The 27,288-nt window shown below is 47.7% G+C and overlaps 1 protein-coding gene across 1 annotated transcript in view; it reads right to left on the reverse strand.

Annotated features, from left to right (window-relative positions):
- The window catches only part of MMP17 (matrix metallopeptidase 17), a 122,892-nt gene that overhangs the window by 7,054 nt on the left and 88,550 nt on the right, over window positions 1–27,288 (reverse strand). The window contains exons 4-9 of the mRNA XM_090062861.1: window positions 22,578–22,861; window positions 17,553–17,729; window positions 17,302–17,401; window positions 11,686–11,768; window positions 6,785–6,937; window positions 3,450–3,707 (exon numbers count right to left, since the gene is read on the reverse strand). Coding sequence (XP_089918987.1) covers window positions 3,450–3,707; window positions 6,785–6,937; window positions 11,686–11,768; window positions 17,302–17,401; window positions 17,553–17,729; window positions 22,578–22,861 — 1,055 coding nt within the window. The remainder of the gene's footprint in view (window positions 1–3,449; window positions 3,708–6,784; window positions 6,938–11,685; window positions 11,769–17,301; window positions 17,402–17,552; window positions 17,730–22,577; window positions 22,862–27,288) is intronic.

The raw sequence follows: 27,288 nt of genomic DNA on the forward strand, positions 1-27,288 counted from the left end.
ATGCAATGGCCTCTATGGCACCAAACGGGCGCTCACACCAATGACCACAGCAGGGCACATCAGTGACCAGAATGCCTGTTGGGCAGGGTTACAATGACCCCCAACCTGAACGGACATTTTGTGCTCTTCCACCCACTCAGCGGTACAATCACTAGTGGCACAGTACAACCCCTAGTGTTTGCTTATGCTTCTGGTCTCTAAATCCATTCTGTATTTATGGCTAAGGTAGGGGTCTCATTCACACATGCCCCTCACCACTGGTGGTACAACAGGCTTAATAAGGCTGGGAGAGAAATCTGGGCATGGTCTCAGCTGCCTAAGTCGTCCAAAGGGGCTTGCACAGATATGCCCAGAGGGACGTATTTTGAGGGTCTAATTGTGCCTTCACATGTAGCGATTATTGAGGCAAAAAACAGCATGGGATATGAGGGGCATGGGAAAGAGCCAAACTTCATCTGCGTGCGTTGTTCCTCCAAGCCAGGCATCCTCAACTTTCACGGCAGTGCTGAGGCTTTGCAGAATGCCATATGCATCATTTTGTGCTTATGCTAAAGGGCGAGGTGGTTCACCAGGCCCTGCACAGACCTTTGGCACAGGAGAGGACAACATCCATTAAGAAGCAGACACATTTTGACTTTTGCAAGCATATTCCCTGCCTGTGAAGGACTCCTGTCACTGTGAATGATGGGCCATGCTCAGCAGCTTCCTAGGTTCAGTGTGATAAGCCCCCGGTGATGTTCCCCTTCTTGTGGTGGTTTAAAGGTTGCTATTATGCTTTTAGCTTTACCAATAAATCAAACTGTAAGTGTCCCTCTCTTGTAAGCACTCTTTGCACTGAAGCTAACTCTCATCCCTGAGAAGCACATCCAGACAGGCAAAAAATCTAATGTAAGACTTTTTTTTTTTTACGTGCTCCTTTTTCTGGGGGAAAAACCCTCCACACACACTTCAACAAATACAGCAAATGACAACATGCCTAAACCACTTTACAAACAGGCTCAGTCAAGAAAAAGGATCAAGTATCACCTGCTGCATCTTACATGGGGCTTTGCATGGACAGTCTCAGCACCTGGAAGTCCACTGACTTTCATGGAGCAACTTGCAAGACTGAGATCTGTGACTGTGCCCGTGACTATCTCTCACTTAGTGTCTGTACAGCACCCAGCATGGGAAGGCCCTGATCCTGTTCTTAGCCAAGCAACAAAATAACTGGGCAGAAATGCCACATGTGTCATGTTTCCTGAGTGCCTAGGAGATGGGCTGGAAAAATCATTCTGAAGAAAAGAATCACGTCACCCATAGCAAGCAAGAGATGACTCTTGAGGCCAGTGCCAATATGGGACTCAATGGAGTTGTATCTGTAGATGCCAGCTCTGAATATGACCTTATAAAAATACAAGATCTTTACCTCTCAACATGGCGTATGAGAAGACTGGAAGAATTGGGATATTTAGTCTAGAGATCAGAGGAGTGATGAAGGAATTAATAAAGAGTCTTCAAAGACAAAAAGGGTTATTAGAAAAAGGATGGGGAACAATTGCCCTCTGTGTCCAAGGGGCAAGATGAGAAGTAACAGACTTAATTTGCAACAAGGAAGATTTAGGTTAACTATTTGGAAGACCTTTCCAACTATGAGGGTGGTGAAGCATTGGCACAGATTGCCTGAAGAGCATGTGGGCTCTCCGTCACGGGAAGTCTTTAAGTACAGGTTGGACAAACATGTGTCTGGGAAGGTTTAGACAGGGATCGTCCTGCCTTGAGCAAGGAAGGCCCCTTTCTATGATGCAAACAGTGCAGCTCCCAGGAACTGTAAACACCCTTTTTTGCACTTAGCAAGGATGAGGGAAACTTTATATACAATCATATTTGTGCATAGCAATAAAGGGACTTAAAGTAGCTGTGCAGAAACCCAAGTGAAGAACAACTTCACATCTTGCAAAAGCATCAGAGGAATGAGAACAGAGAAGTGTTACCTACACTGGGGTTTGTCTAGGGCCTTGAAACACATGCTCCACTGTTGCAAACACGTGCTATGTGTTCAGTGAAGTCAGGGAGTTATTGTTTTGTCAGACGCTCCGACCCTAGCCAACAGGGGTAACAATACCCCGGCATGCATCAACCAATGCATCTCCAGTAAAACCAAAGAAGTGATTCTCCCACTCTCCTCGGCATTGGAGAGACTGCAGCTGGAGCACTGCACTTTAACAAGAACGTGGTAACGCTTGAGAGTCCAGAGAAGGGCCACTCGTATGATCGGAGACTTGTGCGGCAAGCCATACGAGGAAAGGCTGAGAGATCTGGGACTCTTCAGCCTGAAAAAAAGAAGGCCGAGCTTGGTAGCAGCTTACCACTACATCAGGGGAATACATCAAGGGCTAGGTGAACAACTGTTCACCAGGGCACCCTTGGGGAAAATGAGGAGTAATGGTCACAAACTCCTGGAAGATGGTTTCAGGCTTAACATTAGAAAAAACTTCTTCCCAGTCAGGATGTCCAGACTGTGGAATAAGCTCCCTCCAGAGGTGGTGCAATCTCTTCCCTGGAAATCTTCAAGACAAGACTGGACGGGCACCTTGCTGGGGTTACTTGACCCCAGTTATCTTTCTTGTTTGGTGCAGGGGGCTGGATCTGATGATCTGCCGAGGTCCCTTTGGGCCTTACAATCTGTGAATCTATGCACCCCATCTTAATACAATGTGGAGGCATTGATTAGTCTTGATACTAACGTCTGTGCATGGTGCATGTGTTTTGTACATCCTATATATATAGCCAGTCATCAACATCTCTTACTGATTCCCTGAGGTTTTAGCTTTTAGGTCCCACAATTGAAAAATGAGCTGGCCTGGTTTAGCTGAATTCATTAAATCATGGTCTGAAGTGCTATGGATGCTGCCAGACATATTTCAGGCACAAGAATGAGGACAAGATCTCATACATGTGGCAAGTAGCAACCATGAGTTATGTGTCACTTAGTGATGCAGAATACTCCTAATTACTGACCAACAGCTTGCAAGACTCATGTGACGGCGTCACCACAGGATAAAACTGCATCGTGATGAAACGTCACAGCCCTGCACACAAGATCTCACAATAATTCCAGCAATTGCAGTGCAGCGCTGCTGTGAATGGTATTTTTATTCCTAGTCTGCATTTAGGAAGTCTTATTAATGAAACTGCTGGCGTTAATATGTCTTCTTTTTTGCCAGTATGGCTATGCCAGAAAAGCCTAATGTAGGTCCAGTTATACCAGGGTGACACGTGAAAAACTATAGCTTAATTCGATTAATCAACTTGGAATAAGCTACTTCAGTACAAGCATTTCTGTACTGGCATAATGGTGTCTATATTAATGCTTTACCTACGCTGCCATAGTGAAAATAATACAGGATTTAAGCACAGTTAAGATGTGAAGGGTATTTCCCCTCCGTCAATAGCATGGGGACACTCACCATCTGACCATCTCATTGCATCATCTAACGGGCTTGGGATCCCCTTCCACAGAGTGGTCTCTGATGGATAGCTAGGGTCCATTCTCCGCTCATGGTCATCGTAACGCCAGTAGAGATTGTCCTTAAAGAAATAAGTCTTGTCATTGTGGGCCCAGGAAAAAGCAGCATCGATGCCTCCCGGTGGCAAGCCAAAGTCCGAAATTGGCCGAGGGTATCCTTCCTCCACATTATTGTCTTTGAACACCCAGTATCTGTCTCCTGGGGAAAGGAAACATGCAGGTAGCAAGATCATTTTTGCTTTGCAGCAGAGGTCAAGTTTCATTGAACAAGGTTATACTTCCTGACCTGCTGCTGTGACAATCCTTAGCTTTGATTTCACAGCACTCTGGAAAGGGAATGATAACTCAATGATAGCTTGTCAGGAAATAAGTTTCCGGTGGATATTTGCTTTTTGTGTGTTGGATTCCCACTTGACTACAAATGCATTAGGGTTCCAGAACATGAACACGAACACGCCGATTACGCTGTACAGTCTTAGGCTGGCCCTCTTAGTCTTGCACTGGGTTATGGTGCTCCATTTTCTTCCCAGTTGATTCCTTGTTAGACATAAGGCCTCACACAGAGGTTTTGAGAGCAAATGGGGCAAGTGGTGCATGTAGTTCAACTCTGAAAGAGAAAACACTCACCACCTTGGCAAAAGGAGACCCCATGTTTTTTCTATTTCACTCTGTCGGATTTAAAAGACCTGCTTATATTGAGGAGCATCAGGCCACCAGGGTGTGGGAGCAATAATTTGAATATCTCACATCCCTCAGTGCATGTACCCTCACAGCACCTGTGAGGAAGGGAAATGCCAGCATCCCCATTGTTTCAGATGGAAATGAAGCGCCAACTAAGTGACTTGCCCAAGGTCACATAGGGAGTCTGTGGCAGGACAGGGAATTGAACTGTTTTCTTCCAAGTGCCAGATTTGTGTCTTAACCGTTGGATGAAGCTTCTGCTTCATGAAATGTCTGAGAGAGCCAAGTGCCCTGAAGTACCTCCATTGTGATCTTTCATACATCAGCCCACCTGGGCCAAGGAACTTGGAGGGAAGTACAAAGGAGATCATTCTCCCGCCCCACCCCGAGTTTCTAGCATCTTTGTAAGAGTACACACATCTGCACACACCCTTACAGACAGGCCACAGCAACCAGCTGAATATTTGTGATGGTGGTTGGAGAGGGAAACATTACTCTAAGGCCTGAAGAAGCGCCTCGGATTCAGCTGTACGAGCCAGGCAGGACCATTAATTCATCACAAGGAGCTGAAGTGCCTTGTGTTTGCATAGAGATGAGCATATCGCCACTTCAGACGCAGCCCTAATTTTCACTAGCTTAGATCTTGACTGTGCCCCTGTCCAGTGTGACCAAGCAGGGGACTAACACGGCAGTCATGTATGACCTTGCTAACTCTTGGATCCGGGCCTGCTGTGGCTCCTCCATCACAAATGAGCAAGTGGGCAGAGGTCAGCGGTCCCATCCCCACAATACACTGGAGCTACACCAGTGCAAGGATTGGAATTGGCTGTTCCCTGTAAAAGGGACGTTGCAACATACTTCTCCTAGGAGCAGGGAAGGCTCTGGGACTCCACACTGCTGTTCAGGGGCATTCCTGGGGCCTGCATCATTTCTGGTAGCTGTGCACCACCCCTTAATGCACGTCCCTGTTTAGCTCTTGGTGCTTTTACTACCGGGCATTTAAAGGTCTGGAGATTGAAATCCTCCGACCTGGTCCGAAGGGGCAGCCACTAGCACAGGGCTCAGCAAAGTGCCAGAAACACCCACAACTTTGACTTGTAAGATGTTGGTGTGCCAGGGGTGCACAGTGCAGGGTGGATGCGAAGGGCCCAATCCTTGTTGTGGCAGCAGAGCCCCGGCCTCTTCCCCATCTGCCCTGAGGTGACAAGCAAAATGCCGTAGCATGCCACGGTCTGGCACCCGTGCCGGGGGTTGCCTACGCCTGCACTAGCGGATGAATGTGTTGCTGTGATACTGTCGGCTCAATTTGCTGAGGGGCTGGATGTCTTATTTGGGAGCCGAATAAGCAGCAGTACTCAGTTGAGGGGCTGGATGTCTCAGGCCAGCCGAAGCCTTTTTTTGTTTCTCCAAAGAACAGATGTAGGGAGAGCTGGAGCAATGCAAAATCCCCCTCCTGGTCCTGCCAACGTGTTTTCCTATGGCACTTTTGCTAAGCCCTGGTTTGCTCTACAGCTGCTCTCCTCGCAGGGAACCCACTCAGAGCAGCTGTTCCTCTGAGCACAGGTGGTCCATGCTGGAAACCCAGGACATATAATAAATGGATCATTTGCCTCTGAATAATGCCCCCGGGCATCGTGCTTTGAATAGCGGTATGGTCTTGGCAGTCTGTGGAGTCCAGCACACCGTGGCTGCCATTTTGGATTCCCTCCATTTGAGGAAATAACACTTTCCCCAGGCGTGTGGGAGGCCATAAAACGTTCATTTGAGTTCTGAAATGCTTCTGTGAGTACAGATGCTTTGTGGGATCTGTGACTGGGGCATAATCCATTTCCATTGCTTTACCTTTATGATTCAGCATTCCCAAAATCAATAACTCGCCACACTTAAAGAGGAACGTTAGAGAGAGAAAAATCAATTTCCACCTGAAACCAGCTTAGCATAGCTGATTTTGCTTTGAGTTACTCAATGCAACCAGATTCTTATCAGCCGCAGCAGACCTGGTTTGAATGCTAGCTGCAGGAAATGACACCATGCCATTTGTGGTGCAATTCAGAGGTGTGACTGCAGCTCATACAAACTTACTTGAGCTGGATTTGAACTAGCAAACAGCAGATAATGGCAGTGACATGGAGCTCAGCCTGGGCTCTCCACCCAAGCGTTTACCCTAAGGTCCTGGATGGGTTTTACAGGCCACACTGAAACCCATGTTGTCGGTGGCTGCAATGCTCTCAGGACCTTGACAGACAGCTTAGAGCCAGCTCAAGTGCATCTATGCAAAGTGAGGATCGCGGTGTAGACATGCCACAATGAAACACAGCAGAAGTGGGAGAAAACTAATTGGTTGGTTAAATTCCCATGGTCGGAGTAATAACTGAGAGCAGACACAGTAGCAGGAATCCATGGGACCGGGATATATTTGTTCCTTCAAATACGTGATCTTTTAGAAATGCAAATGACATGTTTATTCAATGGAGTGGAAGGCAACTGTTAGCATCATGAATCAGTGTAATGCAGCTACTCAATGAAATTGCATATAGAGAGGAGCCAGGACCCAAAAAACAGCTCTTCAGCTCCAAAAACAATTCAAGCTCCTACCTTTGAAGAAGACAATTTTGTGGTCATTGGTTCTCTCATACACGGCATCCACGCTGTCTAAATTGAGAGGCAAACCCCGCCAGAAACGGTGGATCTGAGCTGGCTGGAGGGAGACCAAGTGCTTATTACGAGTCAGTCTCCAGAAGTACTTGCCTAGATGAACACAGACAGGAGGAACGTCTCAGACATCTCATTACAGAGGTGTGGGCCGAGTCAGGAATTAGTGGACAACAAAACACCCAAGATGGCAAACGAGAACGCTTGAGTTTCCAACCCCCCGACCCCAATAGTCAGATGCATCTTTATAAGCCTGGCAGAGCATTAGGGAGAAACCTGCTCCAGCTCCCTGAAGGTAGTAGGCTTCAGGGCTCTGTGTTGCAGCCACCATCCTTCTGACCGAAGAACGAAGCTCGTACAGCTGAGAGCATCTCTGAGAATCAATGAAATAACATTGTCAGGAGACATTTTCTCTCCTTCCCTGCTGCCTTTGCATGACTGTCTCTCGGTCACCTTGCTCCTGCAACTCCTGTCCCTGCTAGATATTACTGGAGACCAGAGATTGCTAAAGAAGCTAAAGCCAGACTAGCTCAGACCATGGACTAAGCACGCCAGGAGGTAAAACCCTCTGAGGACTCGGAGATCTCTGCTCTGCCTACAGTATAGGGGAAAAACAGGAGAGGGGGAAAAAAGTGGGGAAGAAGGAAGCACCAAAGAGGAATGTGGAGATACATCACGTACAGTCCAAAGGCTTGTAGAAAAGGTGGCCTCCTGCAGCTCCCAAATGCTACAATGGGCCAAATTCTTTTGGGGACAGCTCATGCAAACTCTGAAACTCCACTCATTTACAGCCATGGAGAACTGGCTTGGAGGTGTTTACCCTCACTAAAAAAGAAGCAAACTGGCTGTGCTGAGCAGAGGGAGGGGATGAATATAAGGCCAGGATTTTCAGAAGACCCTTTGGGAATTTTGATGGGAAATTGGGAGCCAGCAACTGTAGGCAGCCGTGGGATTTCCAGCTGGAGTTTCTGTGGTTCTGCAGCACGTTTCACAACTGCATTTCCCCGTGGACGTCTCTCTCCAGAGTGAGAGCTGGGGAGGAGGGAGTAGCCCGAGTGCCTGCTCCCTCTCACGTTCTTCTCATCTCTGCTGGTCCTGGGGCCTGCCGGATATTAGTATGAGGTTATTTACACTGGGTTTTGCAAAGCTGAGCTCCCAGGGGAGGCATGAGCAACCCAAAGCTCAAGATGCTTCCTCAGATTTGCATTCAAGACGCTCACTCTTTTTCCACAGAGCCGGCAGATTGTGACACCACCTTTCAAAATTTCATGGAAATTAGATGTTGGCTTAATAATGCAGGAGGCAAAATTCCAGCACTTAAACATCTGCAGAGTGTGTGTGTGTGTGTGTGCACATGCGCGTGTGTGCAGGGGGAGGTATTACAATTAAAAGGATTTATATCATCTGCTTGTTCTTCTGCTCCGTTTTGCATATTCGCTCTATCTGACTGAAACCTATGTATGAATAATACATTCAAACGCACGAGGAATTGCCATAATTACCAATTCTTTTTAAGATCGTTAAAAAAACCCAACCTCCTCACATTCTAATTGTGAGACCGCAGTACATTTATGGAAACGTATGTAATTAAATAAAGATGTTCTTTGCATTTCTGATGAGGCTCGCATGAGAAAAGACCAGATTTCCATCAAATTGAGAAGAAATACAGCCTGCAGAATTGCTTCTTTGGTGGATATGGATCTTATGTTAAAAGTACTTGCTGCTAATTCACCCCATCACTCTCCGCAATTTAGCAGCTCTCTTTTCCTCAGCAGGTATACCAACTAGTTTTCAAACTGTATTCAACATCAGGAATAGGCTCGTTGCTTTGAGAGGCCATCGCCATCAGCAGACGTACAGCAATTGGGGTAGTAGTGAATTCAGAAGCCAATGGCTCTCAGGGGTCCACAAGCATGCTGTCATTTCGCTCCGGCCAAATCTGCCTGCCAAAGTACTGGAGTTATTGGACTACCCACTGACCCATGTGCAGACTTTTGGGTAAGTGCTGTAATTACTCTACAACATAAAGCCACATTCATTTAAAGTTAAAAAGTCTGATGCAAAACTGGGGCAAACCTGGTGGGTTCAGACGAAAGGATGAAAAGACTTGCCTTCCTGCACTCCTTCATTATAAGCAGGCGATGGCTTAATGCCACTTGTGATACTGGTGGCATGATGGTTTTGATTCCAGCTGTGCAACATTCTTCGGACTGAAGTGCCCCTGGCAAGACCGCTGCATGCCCTGCACACGCACGCCCGAACCCAAGTTTGATAATTTAGGCTGCCTGACATGAGACACCTAAAAATCAAAGCTTCCTGACTTTCAGAAGTGTTGAGATGCCACAGCTCCACTGCAGTCAAGAGGAACAGCGGGTTTTAGTCCTCCGGGGCAACTAAAGACGTACGTTCTCTTTGAACTGTGCCAGTGGGAGGGCTTGTGGAACAATCTGCGTGGTCCAGCCTGCTGTTGTTTTTCCTGGTTCACAGCACTGGTAGGCAGCACTTTGTAACAGGAACTGTAATCACTTACTGCTTCGCCTTGCGGTGAGCATCCAAACATTCAGTCCCTTGAATTCAGGGGAGAGCTCCTCTGAATTCAGCTTAACCCAGAGCTCTTGAGCTGGATCCTCAGCTGGGGTAAGCTGGATTCAGAAGAGCTCTGCCAGTTTACACCTGACTCTTAATTCTGATTTTGGCTTTTCCATGAACAGCACATAATGCCAGTGTCAAATATATGCAAGCAGTGAGCTTGGAGTCTCACTCTCAAGGGCCTTTTCCTTGAAGAAGCTCAGGGATCTTTCTTATATGTCAGTCCTCATCTTCTAGTTCCCCTTCTACTTTATTGGTCTTTGGAGCCAGCATCCCACTCTGCCGGTGGCAGCAAGGAACTAAGACAGTGCTGCAGAGAGAGTGCCTCACAGCATCTTCTGACTTGGGTTGCATCAGCAGCACAGATGGCTACAAAAGCTCTGGTCTCTTTGCGGGAAGCCTCAACTTCCATCCAGCGGGATACCGTGGAGATGAGATCAGGGCTGGATTAATGCATAGGCAAACTAGGCACATGCTGCGGGCCCTGAGCTGCGGGGGGCTCTGGTCCTTCCCTCTGTGGCAGCAGTGCAAATGGCCCTTCCTTTCCTTTGCCTTCCATTACCCTCCCCTGTGGTGGCTGTTCCTAGCAGTGGCTCTGAGCCCCGCTGCCCGTGGGTGGTAGCAGCAGGGTGGGGAGGTGGGTCTCAACCTGCCTGGGGCCCACAAATTTGTTTGCTTAGGGCCCACGAAAGGGTAAATCCAGCCCTGGATGAAGTACATTCTCCTGGTTTCCCTTCACAACCTCAGCGAGGGATGCCTTTCTTCCCCCTGCCTTGGACAGTGGCTTCCAATCTGTGCGTCATGGGCCCCGCTTCCAGTAGGATTGTTCCCCATATTTTTTCCAAGCCTGAGCACGATAACTACATTTCCCCATCCTCTCCCAGCTGGGGTCATGCCCCCTAGTTTGGGAACCACTACTTTGAGAGATTGGTTAGTGTTGTTTGAACAAACGATTGCCCAAGATAGGAAATCAGACAGTGGCATCAGCCAGACACCTCTCTTCCTGCACTTCAAAGAAACCCCGTGGAGAGTGGGCAGGGAACTGTTCTGTATAGCTCTGGAGGCTCCAAGGGGCTTCTCTTAGACAGTCGGGCCCTCCTGGAGATACGCTGGCAGCAACTGTTCAATAACATGGAACCAGATGGTTCTGTAATTGTCTGTGTTAGCTTTGGATGATGGTGAATGCACTGCGTGGGAGGAAAGGCAGGGGATAGGGAGAGACAGAGAGTAAGCTGTTGCTTTTCTACGCATCCCTGGGTCACTGAGATTTCTGCTTTGATACTGCCAATATCGAAATCAGTCCTTTGCTTTGAAATTCTGGACAGCATGGTGCAATGAATCAAAGAGCAGAACAAAAAGTACTATACAGGGTCAAGGCAGTGACATTGTGTTTCCAGAGGTGTAAAAAACGCAGTATAGGCTGACATGGACATGCCTGTCAGGGGGTTAGGAATGGAAAAAAATTCCTCCTGAACCCCAGGCAGGAAGTGATTAGCTGGTGACCTAAAGCATGAAGTCTCATTTCCTCATTAACGTATTGGCAGAGATTCTTCTGCTCTCCATACTCCCCTAATCATTCATCCTAATCTCTACTAAATTCACTAAAGGGAACCATTAACATTTCAAGGCACAGAGCTCTATGGTTTTATGCCCATGCCTTGCTAAAGCATACTCTTTTAACCTGCACTGTGTTTTTTATCGCTGGGTTTCCCCTTGTTCTTGGATGAAGAGAAGCACCTGGCTTACTGCCCAGTAGTCTAGATACCTTTTTGCCACATCCCTCCTGGTTCCCCTCCACAAAGCTTAATCCAGTCACTGTCATCTCATGTAAAATCTCTTACGACATGTCTGTTATCACGACCATTGCCCACCTCCAGGCTTCTTCGTTAAGCCTCCTTTGCTAAAATTAGGCCTATCCCAATGCTTTGAAACATGTTCATCCCAGCAGGCCCCTGCCTGCAGTGGGTGGCTTGGTTCTCATTTACTGGGTGTTAAGGGCCTTAAAGGTCTAAGCTCCCTTTATGCTGCCAAAATGTGATCAAATGGCCTTAGATGTCTGGATTTGGCCATTAGTGCAGGAGTTAACAGAACGCTCCTGTTTGTAAGCCGCACACACTCTGATTGCATATACTCAAAGTCCAGCTGCCCTCCAAACAGCATGTATAAATGCAACCCCGCAGTGTGGTGCAGAGCTACGTCTGAATCCAGCCTGGCAAAGACCATTGAGCCCATTAGCAGCAGAAGCTGCTTCTTACCTTTGAAAAAGAAAGCCTCGCCTCTGATCTGAGCCACCGCGTCGAAATGCGTGTTACATCTGTTGGGCATGTCTCTTCTGAGGCTGTGGAAAGACAGTGCTCAAATGAACTGCAGTCCCACCCTTGCAGCAAGAAAAAAATCCCCCTCCATCTCACCTCGACTGGGCACCGCTCCCCAGAGCCAGGAGCACAGGCAATTTGTTCAGTCTTCCTCATTTTGTCTCCCACCTGCTGCTCTGTCTCTTTTGATCAGGGTTGAAAACAACTACCCCTGAGCTACCTGAAAAGAATCTGCAGCCCCGGGCTGTAGAGACCGCGGAGTCTGATTGGGTGCCGATCTACATCGACTCCTCTGTGAAATCCTATGAAATATGAACTTTCATTTCTGCCCAGGAGAACTTTTACAATCTTTTCCCCAATGCCTGATGAAGGGTGTTTGTGCCCAAAAGCTTGCAATTAAAGAATTTTTTTTGCAACAATCTCATTGGTCTAATAAAAGATATCATCTCTGCAAGTCTTGATTGCCTGCTCTGTACAGTAATTCGACAGGCGGTTACAAGCTCCATGGGTTTGTTGTACTGCAATCCCCCCATCAGCCCCATTCTGAATCCACCCATGGGCTCAGGGTCAGGACAGGTTTTGCGCACAAGCCACATGAAGCCATTTCGGAGGACAAGAGAGACTGGGAGCCAGGTTCTTGCTGTAGCAGCGCATCTGTAAGTGCAGAGTAACTCCCGTGGAGGCAATGCCATCTCTCCAGCTTCACGGCAGTACAAGTGAGAGTGCCGTTTGACCCGCTGCACTGGAACAGCAGGACGCCTACTGACTCCAAATGCCCACATGCTGACAACAGCCTGACTCCAGCTCACTGGACATCAGTGCTTACAGCCAGAGCTCAGAGAAGTTAGCAGAACAAAGCAGCAGGAGCTGGAGCTGAGGGGGAGTCAGGGGTGTGCGCCGAAAGGGCAGGGAGTGATTAGCTTGGCAGGGACACCCAGCTGCTGTCATGGGTGGGAGGGAGAGGAGGGGGTGACTAAGAAAAACCTGGTAGAAATAATGATTGATGGAGAAGTAAAGGATAGCTGAAGCATGCACACACAAGCTGCTCTGAGTGAAGGGCAAGCCTGAATCCAATTTGCTAATAGAGGGTCTGTGTGGTAGCTTGCCAGCAACCTCCTCCCAGACATCTCCATACCTTATATGCCAGCTGCGTGTTTGGCTCAGAAGCTCTCTCTCCTATTGATTCCCAGGGCTGAGGGATGGGGAGATGATGTGTTAATGGACATGGCTCTCCATGCCGGCAGTGTGTGTTGTGGGGCGCTGAAGGATCAGTGGGAGAACGTATGCTCTTCTCTCCATGAGAACGTATGCTGCACATGTCCCTATCTGAATGCTCATATAAGCCCCGGGCATATGAGCATGAAGGGCCAGCTCCTTGCTTAGAAGCATCCCAGCAACAAACACAACAGTGCCGCTAAGGATGTAACACCTGCGTGCACTTCTGACAATATAATTACCCAATAAGCAACATCGAAGCACCAGAGCAGTTGAGATTAGTACCCTTATTCTTCTGCTCCTAAACCACTTGGCATAAAGAAGCACCCTCCTTACTGGCAGCAGTAGTAGGTCCCAACCACTTGGTGGCATTAGGCTTCCACGTATGGCCAGTGCGTTGCCAGAGATTTGCTGCCTTGTGGTGAGAGAAGAACGGCCAGGCCATTACCAAGGGAGCTAGCTTGACAGTGGGCATCCAGGTAAGCATGACTAATATGGTACGTAAACCACAGACATAGGTCGGAGGATGAAAACTCTCTGCATCCAACTTAATGTGCTTTCAAACTTTTCACCCTCTCTTGGGGGAGCTGGAAGAGCATGTTAGCAAGAGCCCATCTCAAGCTTCTTTGAAATCATCCCACTTCAGGGCACATCCTAAATCAAATGTTTTCCCAATATCCCCTCCGCTTGACAGTTCTACTTATCATGTCCAGCATTTAAGACATGTGCTCCTTCTCAGGAGGAAAAAAAAAATAACGCTTGTGTTGTTTCAGTGAGCTCTTTTATCTCTGAGGCACACCACCATTATAGCAACAGCTTTCCAGCTAGCTGAGAAACATCTTGTAGGAGAAATCCAGCAAAGTCCAGGGAGATTCACCAAGAAAAAACATGACTGGGTAAAGACACAGGAAGAGGACTTCTTTACTTCTCCTGTAGCAGCTACTGTTGGTGACACACAATACAGATAGCTAAGAGTTTCAGGAGTGACTAGCCATTTTGGGGTGACAAGCTTGAGATGCCTTAAAGGAGCTCCACTGTCAGACAGGAGATGCTCAGCACTTTACAAAAATTAGGCCTCTTTTAGGTCTTTCATTACGCACATAAAATTAGTGGTCCCTTTGAAAAAATCTGGCCAAAATCTCCATGAGGATGTAACACAAAGGCTGACTCCACCTCCATCTGTGCTACACATACCACCACTTGATAAATGATAAAAAAAGAGTTGCTAAATGTTAATAATTTATAGGTACAAGTATATCTATAGGAAAAAAATACGTACACACACACGAGACCTGGACAAGGACAAACTTTTAGCAAGACTTTTAGAAATTAAATATAATAAATAACAAGACTGGATCTACAATGTCCACTTTTGAGGATGTTAAGGTATGGATCCAAAACCAGAAGATATTTTGGACTTTCTTCCTAAAGGAAAAAAACATCATGCACTTTCACACACGCATGTGTGTAGGTGGGAACTGGATGCTAAATAAAACAATAACCGAAGCATGGAGGAGGAATGATCATCCCCTTATTCCTTATTATGTATAACATCCCTCACCACCCTCTGAGCTCCTTATTTACATTCTAGTCCTGACTTTACACCTCATTAAAGCTACTTCCCTACACTGGGTTTTATCTTTGGGCTGCTGTAGCTTTTAACTCTTTCATGCCCAAATGACCCAGAGCTTCACAATAACCAAGCGTGCAAACATGGTGCCTGTGTGCAGAATGCGCTTGCCTCGGTGGTTCTTGGCTGGACAGCATGAATGGCACGTGGTGGGGAAAGCTCTACCTAGGACCCCTTAAAGGGTCTTTTCAAAAGCCCCAGAGATACATGTCTCTATCCTGGGTAAGCAAATACTGAATGCCTCAGGGTGGAGGACATAAAAACCATTGCACAGTTGAACCAAGTGGGATGAGCAAGGGAAACAGATGGAAGAGTGGCAACCCTACTTCTGCCCCACTGTTCTCCATATGTTAGGTACTGATATTAGCTCCATTACCAGAGAAACAAGCACTGGATAATGCTTCCTGAATGCAGTTATCCTCACAATCTCCTTAGTAGTAGGTTACAGGAATAGTTATCCCCATTTTACAGACAGAGAACTGAGAGACTGAGTTGCCCACAGTTACTCACAAGGTCTGCAGCAGAGTGGTGGACTGGGTCCCAAGCTAGCACACATCAAGACCCAAGCTTTTACATGCTTTGGGTGTGCTGAGGCAGAGACTATGGTTGTAAAGCAGTTGCTCCTAGAGCCCTGGAAGAGCTCAGAGGGAATCCCAATTCCTGTAAAAGCATGACCTTCTTGCCTCTAGAGGAAAGCAGCCAGACCAAAGGGGATGAAATCCTTGGCTAGTGGAGTCTGGAAAACATGAAGCCTGACCTACTCCCAAATGTGCCACTGACCTTAGGCAAATCCCTTCACCTTTCATGCTCATCCATCCTGTTTAGACTGCAACCTCATCAGACAGACAGCTTGCTAGTATGTGCTTGCACAGTTCCCAGCATAGTGCTATAGCGGTGCAAAGTAACAACAGCTCCACTGAAAGCCTCCCTCCTAGGCCGCCACACACTCCAAGTGAGCCCTTCTGCTCCTGTAGGCTCCTGGTCAGAAGTTGTTCAGGTATCTCTAAAGCTCACTAATGCATTCGAGACCCCTAGATCGAGAAGCCAAGGCCTGCTTAGTCTGAGAGCCCTGAACAAGGGAAGGGGGGACGTGTCTGCTTGATAATGCATTTGATCGTAGCAAACATCTCCTGAAAAGAAGCTGTCCTGGAGCCAGGCTACTCCCTGCTCATCCCTTATCTGCCCCTGGAAGTACCCTAGCCAGTTGCTCATATGGACAGGATACCCTAAGGTGTGTGCGCACAAGCCATGAGACTGCAGAAGCAGCCTGATTAAAATTTCAGCTAGGATGAGTTAGCCTAAGGATGACAAGGACAAATTTCCCACAGTGCTGAGCAAATCTTCAATGATGCTGGGATATTAGGGAAAAGCAGCGAGCTCCAGGATGACTCTGGACTTCTTGGTGCTCCTTGAAGGACTGATAATAGCCAGAGGCTGCAGGAAGATTGGGGTCTGCCATTACTGCTGTCAAGCATTTCAAGGGATACTTTTCTCCCAGATAGAGATGTGAGAAATGCAACACCGAGGTTTGCATTTTAAACCAGAGATTTAAGATACATCTTAACTACAGGCAACAAAGGCCAGAAGCATGCGTTTAGAAGGGCTGGATGACAAGGCCTCCTGCAGCTGAGGCTCACACTGCTGAGACAAACCTAGATCAAGGAGTAAGCGGGGCTGACTCTGAGGCCTTGGGAGTCTGCAGCATGAAGTTCAGGCTGCCTCCCCCTTTCTCTGTTTTCCAGTTTCACTCCATCTCTTTTGCCACCTCTCTGTTCTTAGAAGTGGCCTAGCATGGTGATGCAGCTGCCAGGAGCAGAGGAAAGGGGATGTCCAAGCAAGGGCGTAGGGTGAAGACATTAATGACCACTGAAGGCTTCTCCCAGAGTCACTTCTCTTTGCTGCTATGTGCCTGGTTTAATGCTCTCTAGACAGGAGCCCTTAGCTGGAACTGGCTGTCTGTGGGCCCCGCTGTGTCCTGCCCATTACACATTCAACAAGAAAGGAGTTTATTAAAAATTCGAGGTCTAGTCATGCCCCTCCTGTGGAAAGACTGTGTTGGGAACTCAGTGGAGCGTCTCTCTCTTTTCAGGGTGGTGCCTCTAGGCTCTGTGAAGTCCCATGGGGCCAGCTGCTCCCTGCGCATCCCATCTCCTCTCTTTAGCAGGGCTACGACTACCTCTACCGGGTTGCAGGAGCAAGGGAGGGACCAGGAATTAAAAGGTGCGGATTCCACAGCCACATTAGGCAGGTCACTAACATTTAGGGGATTCATTTTCCTCTTTTGCCTCCTCAACCCCCTCAGCGGCTGCATCTATGATATTAGTACTCCCTCAAGAGCCAAGTCACCACTTGGCTCCAGATACCATGGAGCCTTGTCTGAGCAGACAGGACATATACCGTGGGTAGTCAATGCAGGGGAATTGCCACTCCGCAGCCTCCTGAGTCCTTGCAGGGGTAACCCACGTGTCTAGAGACACCTCTCTTGGTTCCACCTCTCTCCCAATCCTGTGATGGGAACTAGTCGTGGATTTGTGGGGAAGGGAAGAAATATTGTGTCTTGGGTCCCCCCCCTGCCCACTTCCCCTGGCTTTAACTAGCTACCAAGAGGAAACTACGCAGCCCAGAGGCACTGGACTAGACACTCATGCTTTGGTACCGGCATCCTTCATGAAAACATCAGTGACAATGCTATATGAAGGAACTCGGCTTACGGGATACTGGAGCGGTTCTCTGGCAGCTCTGGCAGAATGGGGTGGTCATCGGCTCTGGTGACCTCTGGCTTGGCTGTCGGGGACACAGACTCCCTGACTCCTGGCAGGAAGACAAGGAAATGTTAGAGGGAGTGCCTTCCTCACCAGGGGTATTGCACGCTCTAAAGAACAGCTGTCTCTATGGAGCACTGGGGATGGAAGTGAGACAAATGCCAAAGGTGGGCATGGGGATGAGAATGGGACACACTAACCATACAGCTGCCAGATTCGGACTTTGTCTTCATAAGGCAGGTCATACTTCAGGGGATCCCCCACTGGGCCTTGGTAGTACGGTCTCATGATAGACTCGATGGCAGAGATGTGGGTCAACCCAATGGCATGGCCAAACTCATGGACTGCCACAGCAAACAGGTCCATCCCATGAGCATCTGAAAACAAAATCATCATCAGCACCATCAAAATAAGGGACGCTGTACATTAATCATGGGCCTGTGGACTGAGGAGCATGCGTTGACCTGCATATGGGCTTTGCATCGACATCAGTGGGAAGGAGTGCAATCTAATCTTTGGAACAGGACACCAGAGACACATTTATGTGGCACTGCACTGAGCTCTGTGAATCCAGAAAGATTCCCCATTGTAGTGTCTAGTATATTGAGTCTTGATAACACCCCCTGTTCCTACTCTTTCCTGAGGTTGCATCATGATAAAGGCAGCCTTCCCTGGCCTATCACACACACACAGACACACATGCACAGACACACACTTTTCATACCGTTTGCCCTTACAGTTGGGTCTCATCTTGCTTAGGAGATGACACCTTGCCTAACACCAGTCTCCCGTTTTGGTTACTGATCCTTTAAACTCCACATCATGAAACAGGATGGGCTGACCCCAAGCACGACTAACCCTTAAAGAGCAGACCGCCACAGTACAGGACATTTTAACAATTTCAGACCCTTTGTCTTCAATGTTTTGTCAAGTCGAGAGAGTGGCTGAGACTCACGCTTCCCTGCAAGAAGTTTCAGTTTTGACAAATCACCTTTTTTGACAAAAGACATTTTGTTTGAAACTTTCTGAGCCGTTCTAAGACAAACCCCTATAAAAGAGTCCTACTGCACTCCACCACGGCTGCCCCAAACACTGCAGCGTCAGCACTGCCAGCTCTGCTGTTATGGGCCATTGCTATAATACCTGGTAGCATGCAAGAGGAATGGGGCAAACAAATCGGACTGCAAGTCGGGCATTCCCAGGAACCCCCGGTGTAGAAGCAGGGTCACATATGGCTCGACTGCTGTGCAGCTGTGAAGCATCACTATGCTGCACAAGAATCAGCTGGAGGCTCTCCGTGGTTTCTGTACAAGAACTGGGCAAAGCCTTAGGTTGGCTTTTTCTGTCAAGGGGCTTTGGGGAGTGGGGCAGCAGGTGGGGATATCTAGCTAGGAACACAGCCAGGTCTGGCAGAGAGAGCCCTGATGTCTCGCATTGCTTGCTTGCTTACTTGCTAACTGCAGGAATTAAGTACGGCCGTGCCGGCCGAACTCTAGAGGAAAAGAGCATGTCTGTGATGTGCATGGTTCACAAGCCTGAGCTTTGAGCTGAGACTGGCTCCCACTGAGCTGCCCACTTCTCTTGTAGCCTAAGAAGGAAGTGGGGCAAAACCGTGTTCCCAAGCTAGTCTCCATTACTTCCCTGGGGAAGTACTTTTGAGAACAATCCTCCTTCCTTTCTTCAACCATCCTGCTCCTCACACCATAGCTTCTGCAACATCTGAGAAGATCCAGGTAACACTAAATTATTCATTCCTCATTCATCATACAGGTAACATTGCATTGATCATTCCTCTTTCTCACTCTTCTCACAAACCACAGCAGCCCTACCCCACTTTCTGCTTGCCAGTCTCCTCCTTTACAGCCTGAACTCTGGTGCCTCCTATCAAGTCTACCACAGGAGCCTCCTTTGAACGGCCGGTCCTGTCCAGAGCAACACCGCTATGATTCAGTTAGCAGGCAGAGGTTCTGCTCTGGGATGCTGGTCCCTGTTGGGATTCTTAGTGGTCCATGCTCTGATTTTAAATCATGACAGATGCATGGTTCGCTCTCACTGAGTACTGCAATAAAGTAGAAGCACTACCCAAGCATGGCTCTGGGAACATCTTTCTGAGCCTGACTGAAGAAAAAGGGAGACCTCCCACTAAAAGTAGTGACTGATTTGCACTATTTAGTCGTCCCCCCCCAGCTTTCCAGAGAATCTATTTTGTTTTGTTCTGGGTTTCTTTGCTGAATTTCTCTCTTCTTTGATGACTATTATTTACAATGTCTGTAAAAAGCCTGGATTTTTATAACCTGGGCTGTTTTTACCAGCAGACAGAGAGAATAAGACATGTGCTTTTGGAAGTTTTTATGCCATTCTGACAACCTTGAGGATATTTTTATGTCCCCTACCAAGGTGTTATTTTTTTAAATCATTGGGGAAAGTGAAATAAATAAAAGAAGTTTAGATAGTTTGGGCCATTAAAAAGAACCACTGACAATCTCATCCCCTTGTCTCTCAACACCTCCTGAATGATATAACAGTCTCCAGAGACTGTTTGCTTCTGCCCTGGTCTCTGCATTCACTCCCTGAAGATAGGCATGCGGAGCTGCGTCTGCCTCTGTCAGTTAATCTTATCTAATACCACCCGGTCTTATGAATGCACGCTATTTTCCTAGGGTCCAGGAGTCAGGTTGCTAAAATAAGCCAGCAGACAGAGACCAGGTCCTAGTGCCAGAGAAGCAGAGAGCTAACTAGCTTGGTGTTTTTATTGTTTTTTTGGGGGGTGGGCACTAGCTGAGGTCCAAACATTCAAAAGTTGCCAGTAAGTGCCCGATGTGAGCCACTTAGGGCTTTATCATCAGGAGCATTTAGCCCTGCCAACTCTCCCTGAAGTCGGGGAGTGGTGGTGTCAGCACCCTTTGAAAATTAGACCTGCCTACTTCCAGATGGACACCTGAAAGGGGAAGCACCCAGAATTAGAGGTCACCTTTGACAAGCTTGTCCTAAACCCAACAGGGAAGTTCCTAGTCCATCAGTGCAAGCGGGACAAGCCCCGGCTAGCATCTACTGGGGGTTCCCTTCAACCGGTTTCCAATCCAATACTGAACTCCTCTGCTCAGCAAAGCGGTGGCAGATCAGTAGAAGCAGCAAAGCAGTAGATAGAGGAAGAACCCCGCTGAACTCTGCACAGTCACAAGGACCAGGAAGTTTTCCAGGACGACCAAAGACACCTGGTGAATCACTAGCAGAACAGGAGGATGAACATGTTTCCATGGCCCCCTGGACGATCCAGGTCTGAGTCTGTTGGGAGCAAAAGGAAAGACCAGCTGAACAGGAGAGTGTTTTGATGAAAGTGCTTAATGGGTAAGATAACAAAAGGCAGAGGTTTTCTGTCGTGAGGATGGGAAGGAGAAGACAGCTGTCTGTCGCATTTGGTTTTGAAGGTGCCAGGTTGTCCACAGAAACATTAGCAGCCTGCTGCGTGGCGTGTAAAGGGAATACATTTCCCTTTAACCTTGTTTGAACCCTGGGGGATATTCCTGCTAGCCAACTGGTGGGGGTGGGGAGGGGGGGGACAGAGGGGAGCAGAAAAATCCAATTAACCAGAGAAAAGAAGAAAAGAGAGATGATATCAGTCAAGCTCAAGGAGGAAGATTAGGTCTAAATGAAATCATTAAGCCCAGGCAGCAGAAGCCCACTGGGACGCTGGCACAGGAGGTAGTGTGACAAGTAAATTAGCAGCTGGTGACTGGAGCAGCAACACTGTCAAACTCCAGCCAACATGAAGCGTGGGAGATCTGATCACCTACAGATGGCCTGCACAGCTGAGGCGCACTCATGCTTAGAAGACTCTTCACTTATTAAAGCTGTGCCGTTGGCTGGAAAAAAGATTAAAGGGAGATTTTTTTTTTTTAAGTGAAACTTCTTATTGCCTTAAAGGAGAGTCTTAATTGGGTGGAGGTAGTGTTTGTAACAACAACAGTAATACCACTGAGCTTTTAGATAACACTTTTCATCACACCCCTTTCTAAGGCAATCAGGAATAACCCCATTTCACAGATGGGGAAACTGAGGTACAAGGCAATGAAGCAGGTGAATGCCAGAGTGTAGGAAGAGAACCAAGGATGTTCCAAGTCTTAACCCAGTGCTCTACCCACCTTATATGGGGGTGGCGGGGGGAAGAGGCCAGGCCTTGTTTCCATGTCACTGGTATTGTCCTGTTCTCTTTCACTGGGAGGTGGAAAGTTGGTTATTTGCCATGAGAAAATAGCAGCCTTCAGCTTGGCCTGTCCTGGCAGCAGTCCCTCCATTCCCCAAGCAAGCAGGGATCTCTGGGGGTAGGACAAGCTGCATGGTCATTCTGCAGCTGTGGGGGATACTAGGGCCGTGCCAGACCCCCTGTGCCAATGAATAAGCAAAAGGCTGGTTCTCTACCACTTTATCTCCTGTGGTCTCAGTGAAATCTACAGAAAAGGGTGGATATGCAACCACGCTGACCCTGGAGCCTTTTATGCACAAGTCAACCTTGACTGTACAAGAACCCACAGACAACAAGTAGGGAAAGAGCAGGGCATGAACCTGAAGGCTGAGTCTGCCTGGGGGACAAGGACTAGGAAGCTGAGGCAGGAAGGTGGGCAGAGGCTATTCTACGAGGGGTCCCATGGCATAAGGGGTCCAGGCACTGTCATCCTTCCCCCCTGCAGAGAGCTCTGTGTAGTGCTGATGAGGGACTGTGAAGGGAGACATACCCCGATCCCACAGGAGAAGTGCTGCAGTGTGGCATATGTGCCATTGCTTTCCCCCCGCTGATCTCCGTATGCCTGTGCTGGTGCCACAAGGTGCTCAACAAATCTGTCAACCAAGAAAAGCTCTGCCCCATAAACCCCAAGGCAGCCACACTGATCTCCTCACTACCTAGCCTAGAGATCCAGAAGCAGGGAGTTAAGGGCTGTAGGGAGGACAGGGCAAGGAGAGTGGAAGGTTTGGGGATGGACCCGTGAGATACGGAAAACATGGGAATACTCCATTCCAATGTCTTTGAAGAGACAGCATTGGATTTCTGGGCAGAAGAAAATTTGCTAGTATCTGGGGACATGAGGATGCATCTTTGGAGGGATATGCACACTGCACAGGGCTTTAAAACCTTAAGTGTTGGCACAGTGGATACATAAATCATTAACGTAAGAAGAGTGGGTTTGGGAGAAGAGGAGTTTTGCTGCAACTCTCTTACCCTGACATACCTGATGATCGGAAAGTCCAATATTCATCGTCATCGAAGTGAGTATCTCCGGCGGTGTGATGATCACCGGGAAAGAAAGCGTGTGCTACCGTGCCACCAGGCCCGTCAAAGGGATACCCGTCGTTATGGTCTGCCTTGGAGAAGTCTATCTGTATGTCGGCATTGTTACCTGCCACTTCATGGAAATTCAGTGGGGTGATGTCACTCCAGACTTTCAGGGCATAGTACATGAGGGCTCGGACAGTGTCGTGGCCCAGCTGTGATTCTTTGGGGAAGGTACGGACTCTGGGATTGGAAACAGAAACAAGAGACATGGCTGTAAACAATCAGGCTCAGCAGGTCTCCTCCAGCTGTGCTGTTCTGCAGATCACTTCCCGACAGAAAGGCCATATCATGGATTGATCTCATTTCCCTTGTCCAAAAGCCGCGGGCTATTCTATAGATCGGCCTCTACAGATGTCCAGGGGGCCTCTGCCCGCAGATATACCCAGTCCTACATTGCTTTCCTCCATCTCTGCCTATCTCCAGGTAAAATGCCAGGTTTGGCCAGCTGTGTGTGAAGGAGTTGCTCTGCCATGCATGCATCTAGTAGAAAAACCTAAGAATTCATCCTGGGGCTTTGCATCTCACCCGTAAGTAAAGCTAGTTGAAATCCAGAATTTTCCATCCTGCAAGAAATCCTGACTTTTCAGAATACTCTTGGTCCTGAATCAGAATGAAAATTTACCATTTCCTGTGAAACAAAAATACTACAAAAATCTCTAACATAATCAATTTAATCTGAAAGTTCAAAGGGTGTAGCTGAACCCAAATGTGTTGGCCTTGTGGAAACGTTTCCAAACTCCACGTTCGAAAAGTTGATAAAAATTAATGCCCGTCCATAAAGATTTCACTGGTTGCCAATCGGTGTTAGCCAACAGAGAAAAAAAATGCTTTTGATGGAAAAAGTCTACTTGGCTCTTCCATTTAGTAGTAATGGACACATCCCTCTCAAATAGCAGCACACCCACCAAGCTGCAGGCTGGGAACAAACCAAATAAACGTTTAATATTCATTGGCACCTCTCCGATCATCTAGTCTCCCCTCCTGCAAAACAGGCCACAGAACGTTGCTCGTTATTAAATGGTTGCATAGAACAAGCCCAACGCAGGAAGTGACTAAAACCATCTCAGGTAATCGCAGGCATCAGATAAGGATGTCTTTACTCACCCATCATCTCCCTACGGGGTAGTTAGAAATACCACAGAATAACAAATGATAATACGATGGGCTCCCCACAAAAGGCTGGAGGGCTCTGACGCAGCTGCTGACACCTGCCTACTGTTTCACATGCTTTGAGACAGGCAGGCAAAGTGAATTACTCCTGTATGCAGCTAGTGGGACACCAAACCCCATCGCCCCCCAATACCGCCAGAAACAACTCACAGCTGCAAATAGCATCACCAACTTCTGGGACCAACAGAGAAGAGGCTCGGCACTTAATGCATCTGGGAAACACTGTAAGCTAAACACTGCTAAGAAAGATACCGCGTTAAGGGCCTAGGATAAGCATCAGGACAGACCATTGTTAACAGGAGGATGGGCAGAGTGACGGTGACTTTCTACAGCTCCAGAGGAACGGGAGTGAGCTTCACTTCAGAGCCATCCCAAGAGCTGTCCCCACCTGCCCCTGCCGTATGCGAGTGCCTGGTTACTTAGCCTAGGGACTTGAACTTGGCTGGAGGTGAATATTAGCCACATCGCTCCTCTTCACGCTGCTGGAGCTGGTGTCTCTTTACCATGCTCGCCCAGGGGAGCCTCTGGTCTTGGATGCCAACTTGAGGTGCATCAGCAAAACCTTCCACAACAGAAGCAACCGGATGAATTTCCAACTCTCTCTCGGTTGAGTGTGAAGGGTACCTAAGACCTTTCTGCAGCAGGCCATTGGCCTAGTCATCAGTCTCCCCTCAGTCTCAGTAGCACCTGAATAACTGTATATAAATCTAGCATACACCCAAATTATTCCAGAGATTAAAATACCATATCCAGGGAGGACCTAGTTGCTAGGACACTGGGCCAGGACTGAGGACTATTGCATTCTTCTTCTGGCTCTGCCACTGGCCTTCCTGGTGACCTCAACCCAGTACATTTCTCTTCCTCAGTCTCTCCTGCTGTAAAACGGGGACAATGATTCTGACCTCTCATCAAAATAGGGCTTGAGGCCTATCAGAGATGAGAGCTATGGAAGAACTAGAAATTATTATTTTTCTTCCTGTCCTCTAATCCAAAAACACACCGAAAAGCATGAATTTAGGGAGAGGGCAGCCACATCATTTATTTTTCGTGTTCAGAAAGGTCCAGAATCTTTGAAGTAACCCATGGTATATCATCATGCTGCAGGCATAAACAAATAATCCCAGGCCCTTTATTCACAGCCACCTTTATTTCCCAGGAGCATGCTGTCAGGATTTTTGATTCAGTGTATGACGTGGTTGCAGAAGTTGGGCTAACTGTTTTAACACGATTAGGAGGAAGATGCTGTAAAATATCAATGGGATGTTCTAAAGCAGTACTTTGTCAAGATCCAGCGAGAAGAAAATGTACCCAGGACACGATTCAGGTGCACAACAGAGTACATCATTTACCTCCTACCCTTCCCTATTTGTATTTTAGCGGTGCCTGAAGGCTCCGGCTGAGATCAGGCCCCATTGTGCTGGGTTCTACGTGCAATAGGTTTATAAACCCAATATTAATCTTTTCTGCAGGACAGTAATCCCTCCTAAGGGCTCCTCTCAGGCACTCCGATCTGTAATTACAGCCTGATTCAAGTCATCGGGGAGAAAACACTCACCCCCTGGTAGCTTGTTTTCTTTTTTCCCCCACACTGAAATGGTGGAAACATAAAATAGTCAAGCCCTGGAAAACAGGGGGCCTCAATAAGAAGTCCCCGAGGTCCCCTGCCAAAGAAATTCTAATTTTGATAGACTAGATCTTGCAATCATCAAAAGTGCTTTAGGCCCAACTCCTAAGGCAAACATTTATACACGTACCTTTGTCTGCTCCAACACACCGGAAATCCAGTGCTTCAGAGCGGACTTGATCAATGGAGTCTGCAGAGCATGCGAGCTGACGTGCCCAGCGCCGCGTCACATGCATTTGTATAGATGGCAAAATGCGCACCAGTGCACAGAAAACAGCGGCGGTGCACTTTTGAACTAAAGCGCCTTTGATATATTTTAGTTTAAAAGTGTGCCACTGCCAGTTTCTCAGCGCTGATGCACATTTTGCCGTTTATACAAATGCATGTGCCGCAGCGCTGGGAGCTTTTAGAAGTGCGTGGCGTTATGGCGCATACATGCGTAGAAATGGCCTAGGCACTCAACTCCCACAGAAATCAACACCTCAGACTATATGGGCTTCAGGAAAATATGACCAGCTGAACCATACCAGGAAACTGGTGGCAGAAAGATGAGAAGGGGAGGTTGTTGAGACCTTAAGGACACCTGAAAGTCTAACCTCACCCACAACTACACAGCTAGTCCACCACAAGCTGTCACCAACAAAACTTTGCCTCTCTGACTACACTTTGTAGCAAACTTTTGCACTGCTTAACTGTGCAGCCCACATGAGTGCCTTATCTCTGGAGCCGGCAGCTCTGGAAGGAGGCAATTATCCATTTGTACTAAATACAAAGGATCCAATTTAAAAATTCGCTTGTTGTGGCTTGATTAATTCATTCAGAATGGGCTCTGTGCTGCAAGTGTTTGTCTCTTAATTCAGGTGAAGGGCTGCTGTCCACTCTGTGGTGGTAAAGGCAAGCCTTGCAAATGGAGAACAATTGGCACAACAGATCAGAGTCTTCTGCTTAATTAGGCAACCCTACATAAGGGTGCCTCAGCCCCATGCCAGTTTACAGCGAGTGTGTTCAGCAAGACCCATCACCACCACTCGGAGGGGAGAGCGTGATCAATGCTCCACGCTTAAGGCACATCTCCACTGCTGAGAGTGCAGCGCAGAGCGCGAGAGTTCAGTGCAAAGTGCACCCAAGCAAGCTTAGATACCAGGACACTCGATACGTTACCTGACTATTAATACCCAAGTATCAAGTGAGGTGGCTTCTGCCGCCTACACTGAAACACTGGAAACTGGTGGACACAGCAACTCATTTCACAACCATCATCAGATAGCCCTTAGATTCAAATGCATTTTGATAGCCAGCAGCATAGCAATGCATTCAAATGCATTTTGATAACCAGCACCCAAGAGATGCACAACTGCATGGGCTGTTACCCACCCCTGAGCCACCCCAGCCCCTAGTAAGCCCTTGCCTAAATCACTTAATGCCCAAAGCCCATACCTGATTGACATATTTCTGCCCAATATTGAAAGCCATCCATCCCAATGATTATATTTGGGTTTCTAGGCTCTTTTTCTCCCCACCACATAAAGGCAAAAGCATTAATGTGGTATGAGAAATCAATTCCTGCTTAATGAAAACACTCCTTCATGCTGTGCAACCCTGAAACTAGAGGGAAATAAAATAAATGCTGATGACCACCAAACATAACAGATTATGGATTGCCTGATAACCCCAAATTGATTTTTTTTTTTTTTTGCGTAATTGAAAATGTATACGCTAGCCACCTTGGTTTAGCAAATGACACTTCCCTAGCGGGCCATGGGGCATGTCCAGTAGACTGTATGATGCCAAACCAACTCTAGCACTCAGCACC

Source organism: Crocodylus siamensis, chromosome 9, assembly GCF_052110815.1.
Source record: "Crocodylus siamensis isolate JL-2025a chromosome 9, ASM5211081v1, whole genome shotgun sequence".
NCBI lineage: Eukaryota > Metazoa > Chordata > Crocodylia > Crocodylidae > Crocodylus > Crocodylus siamensis.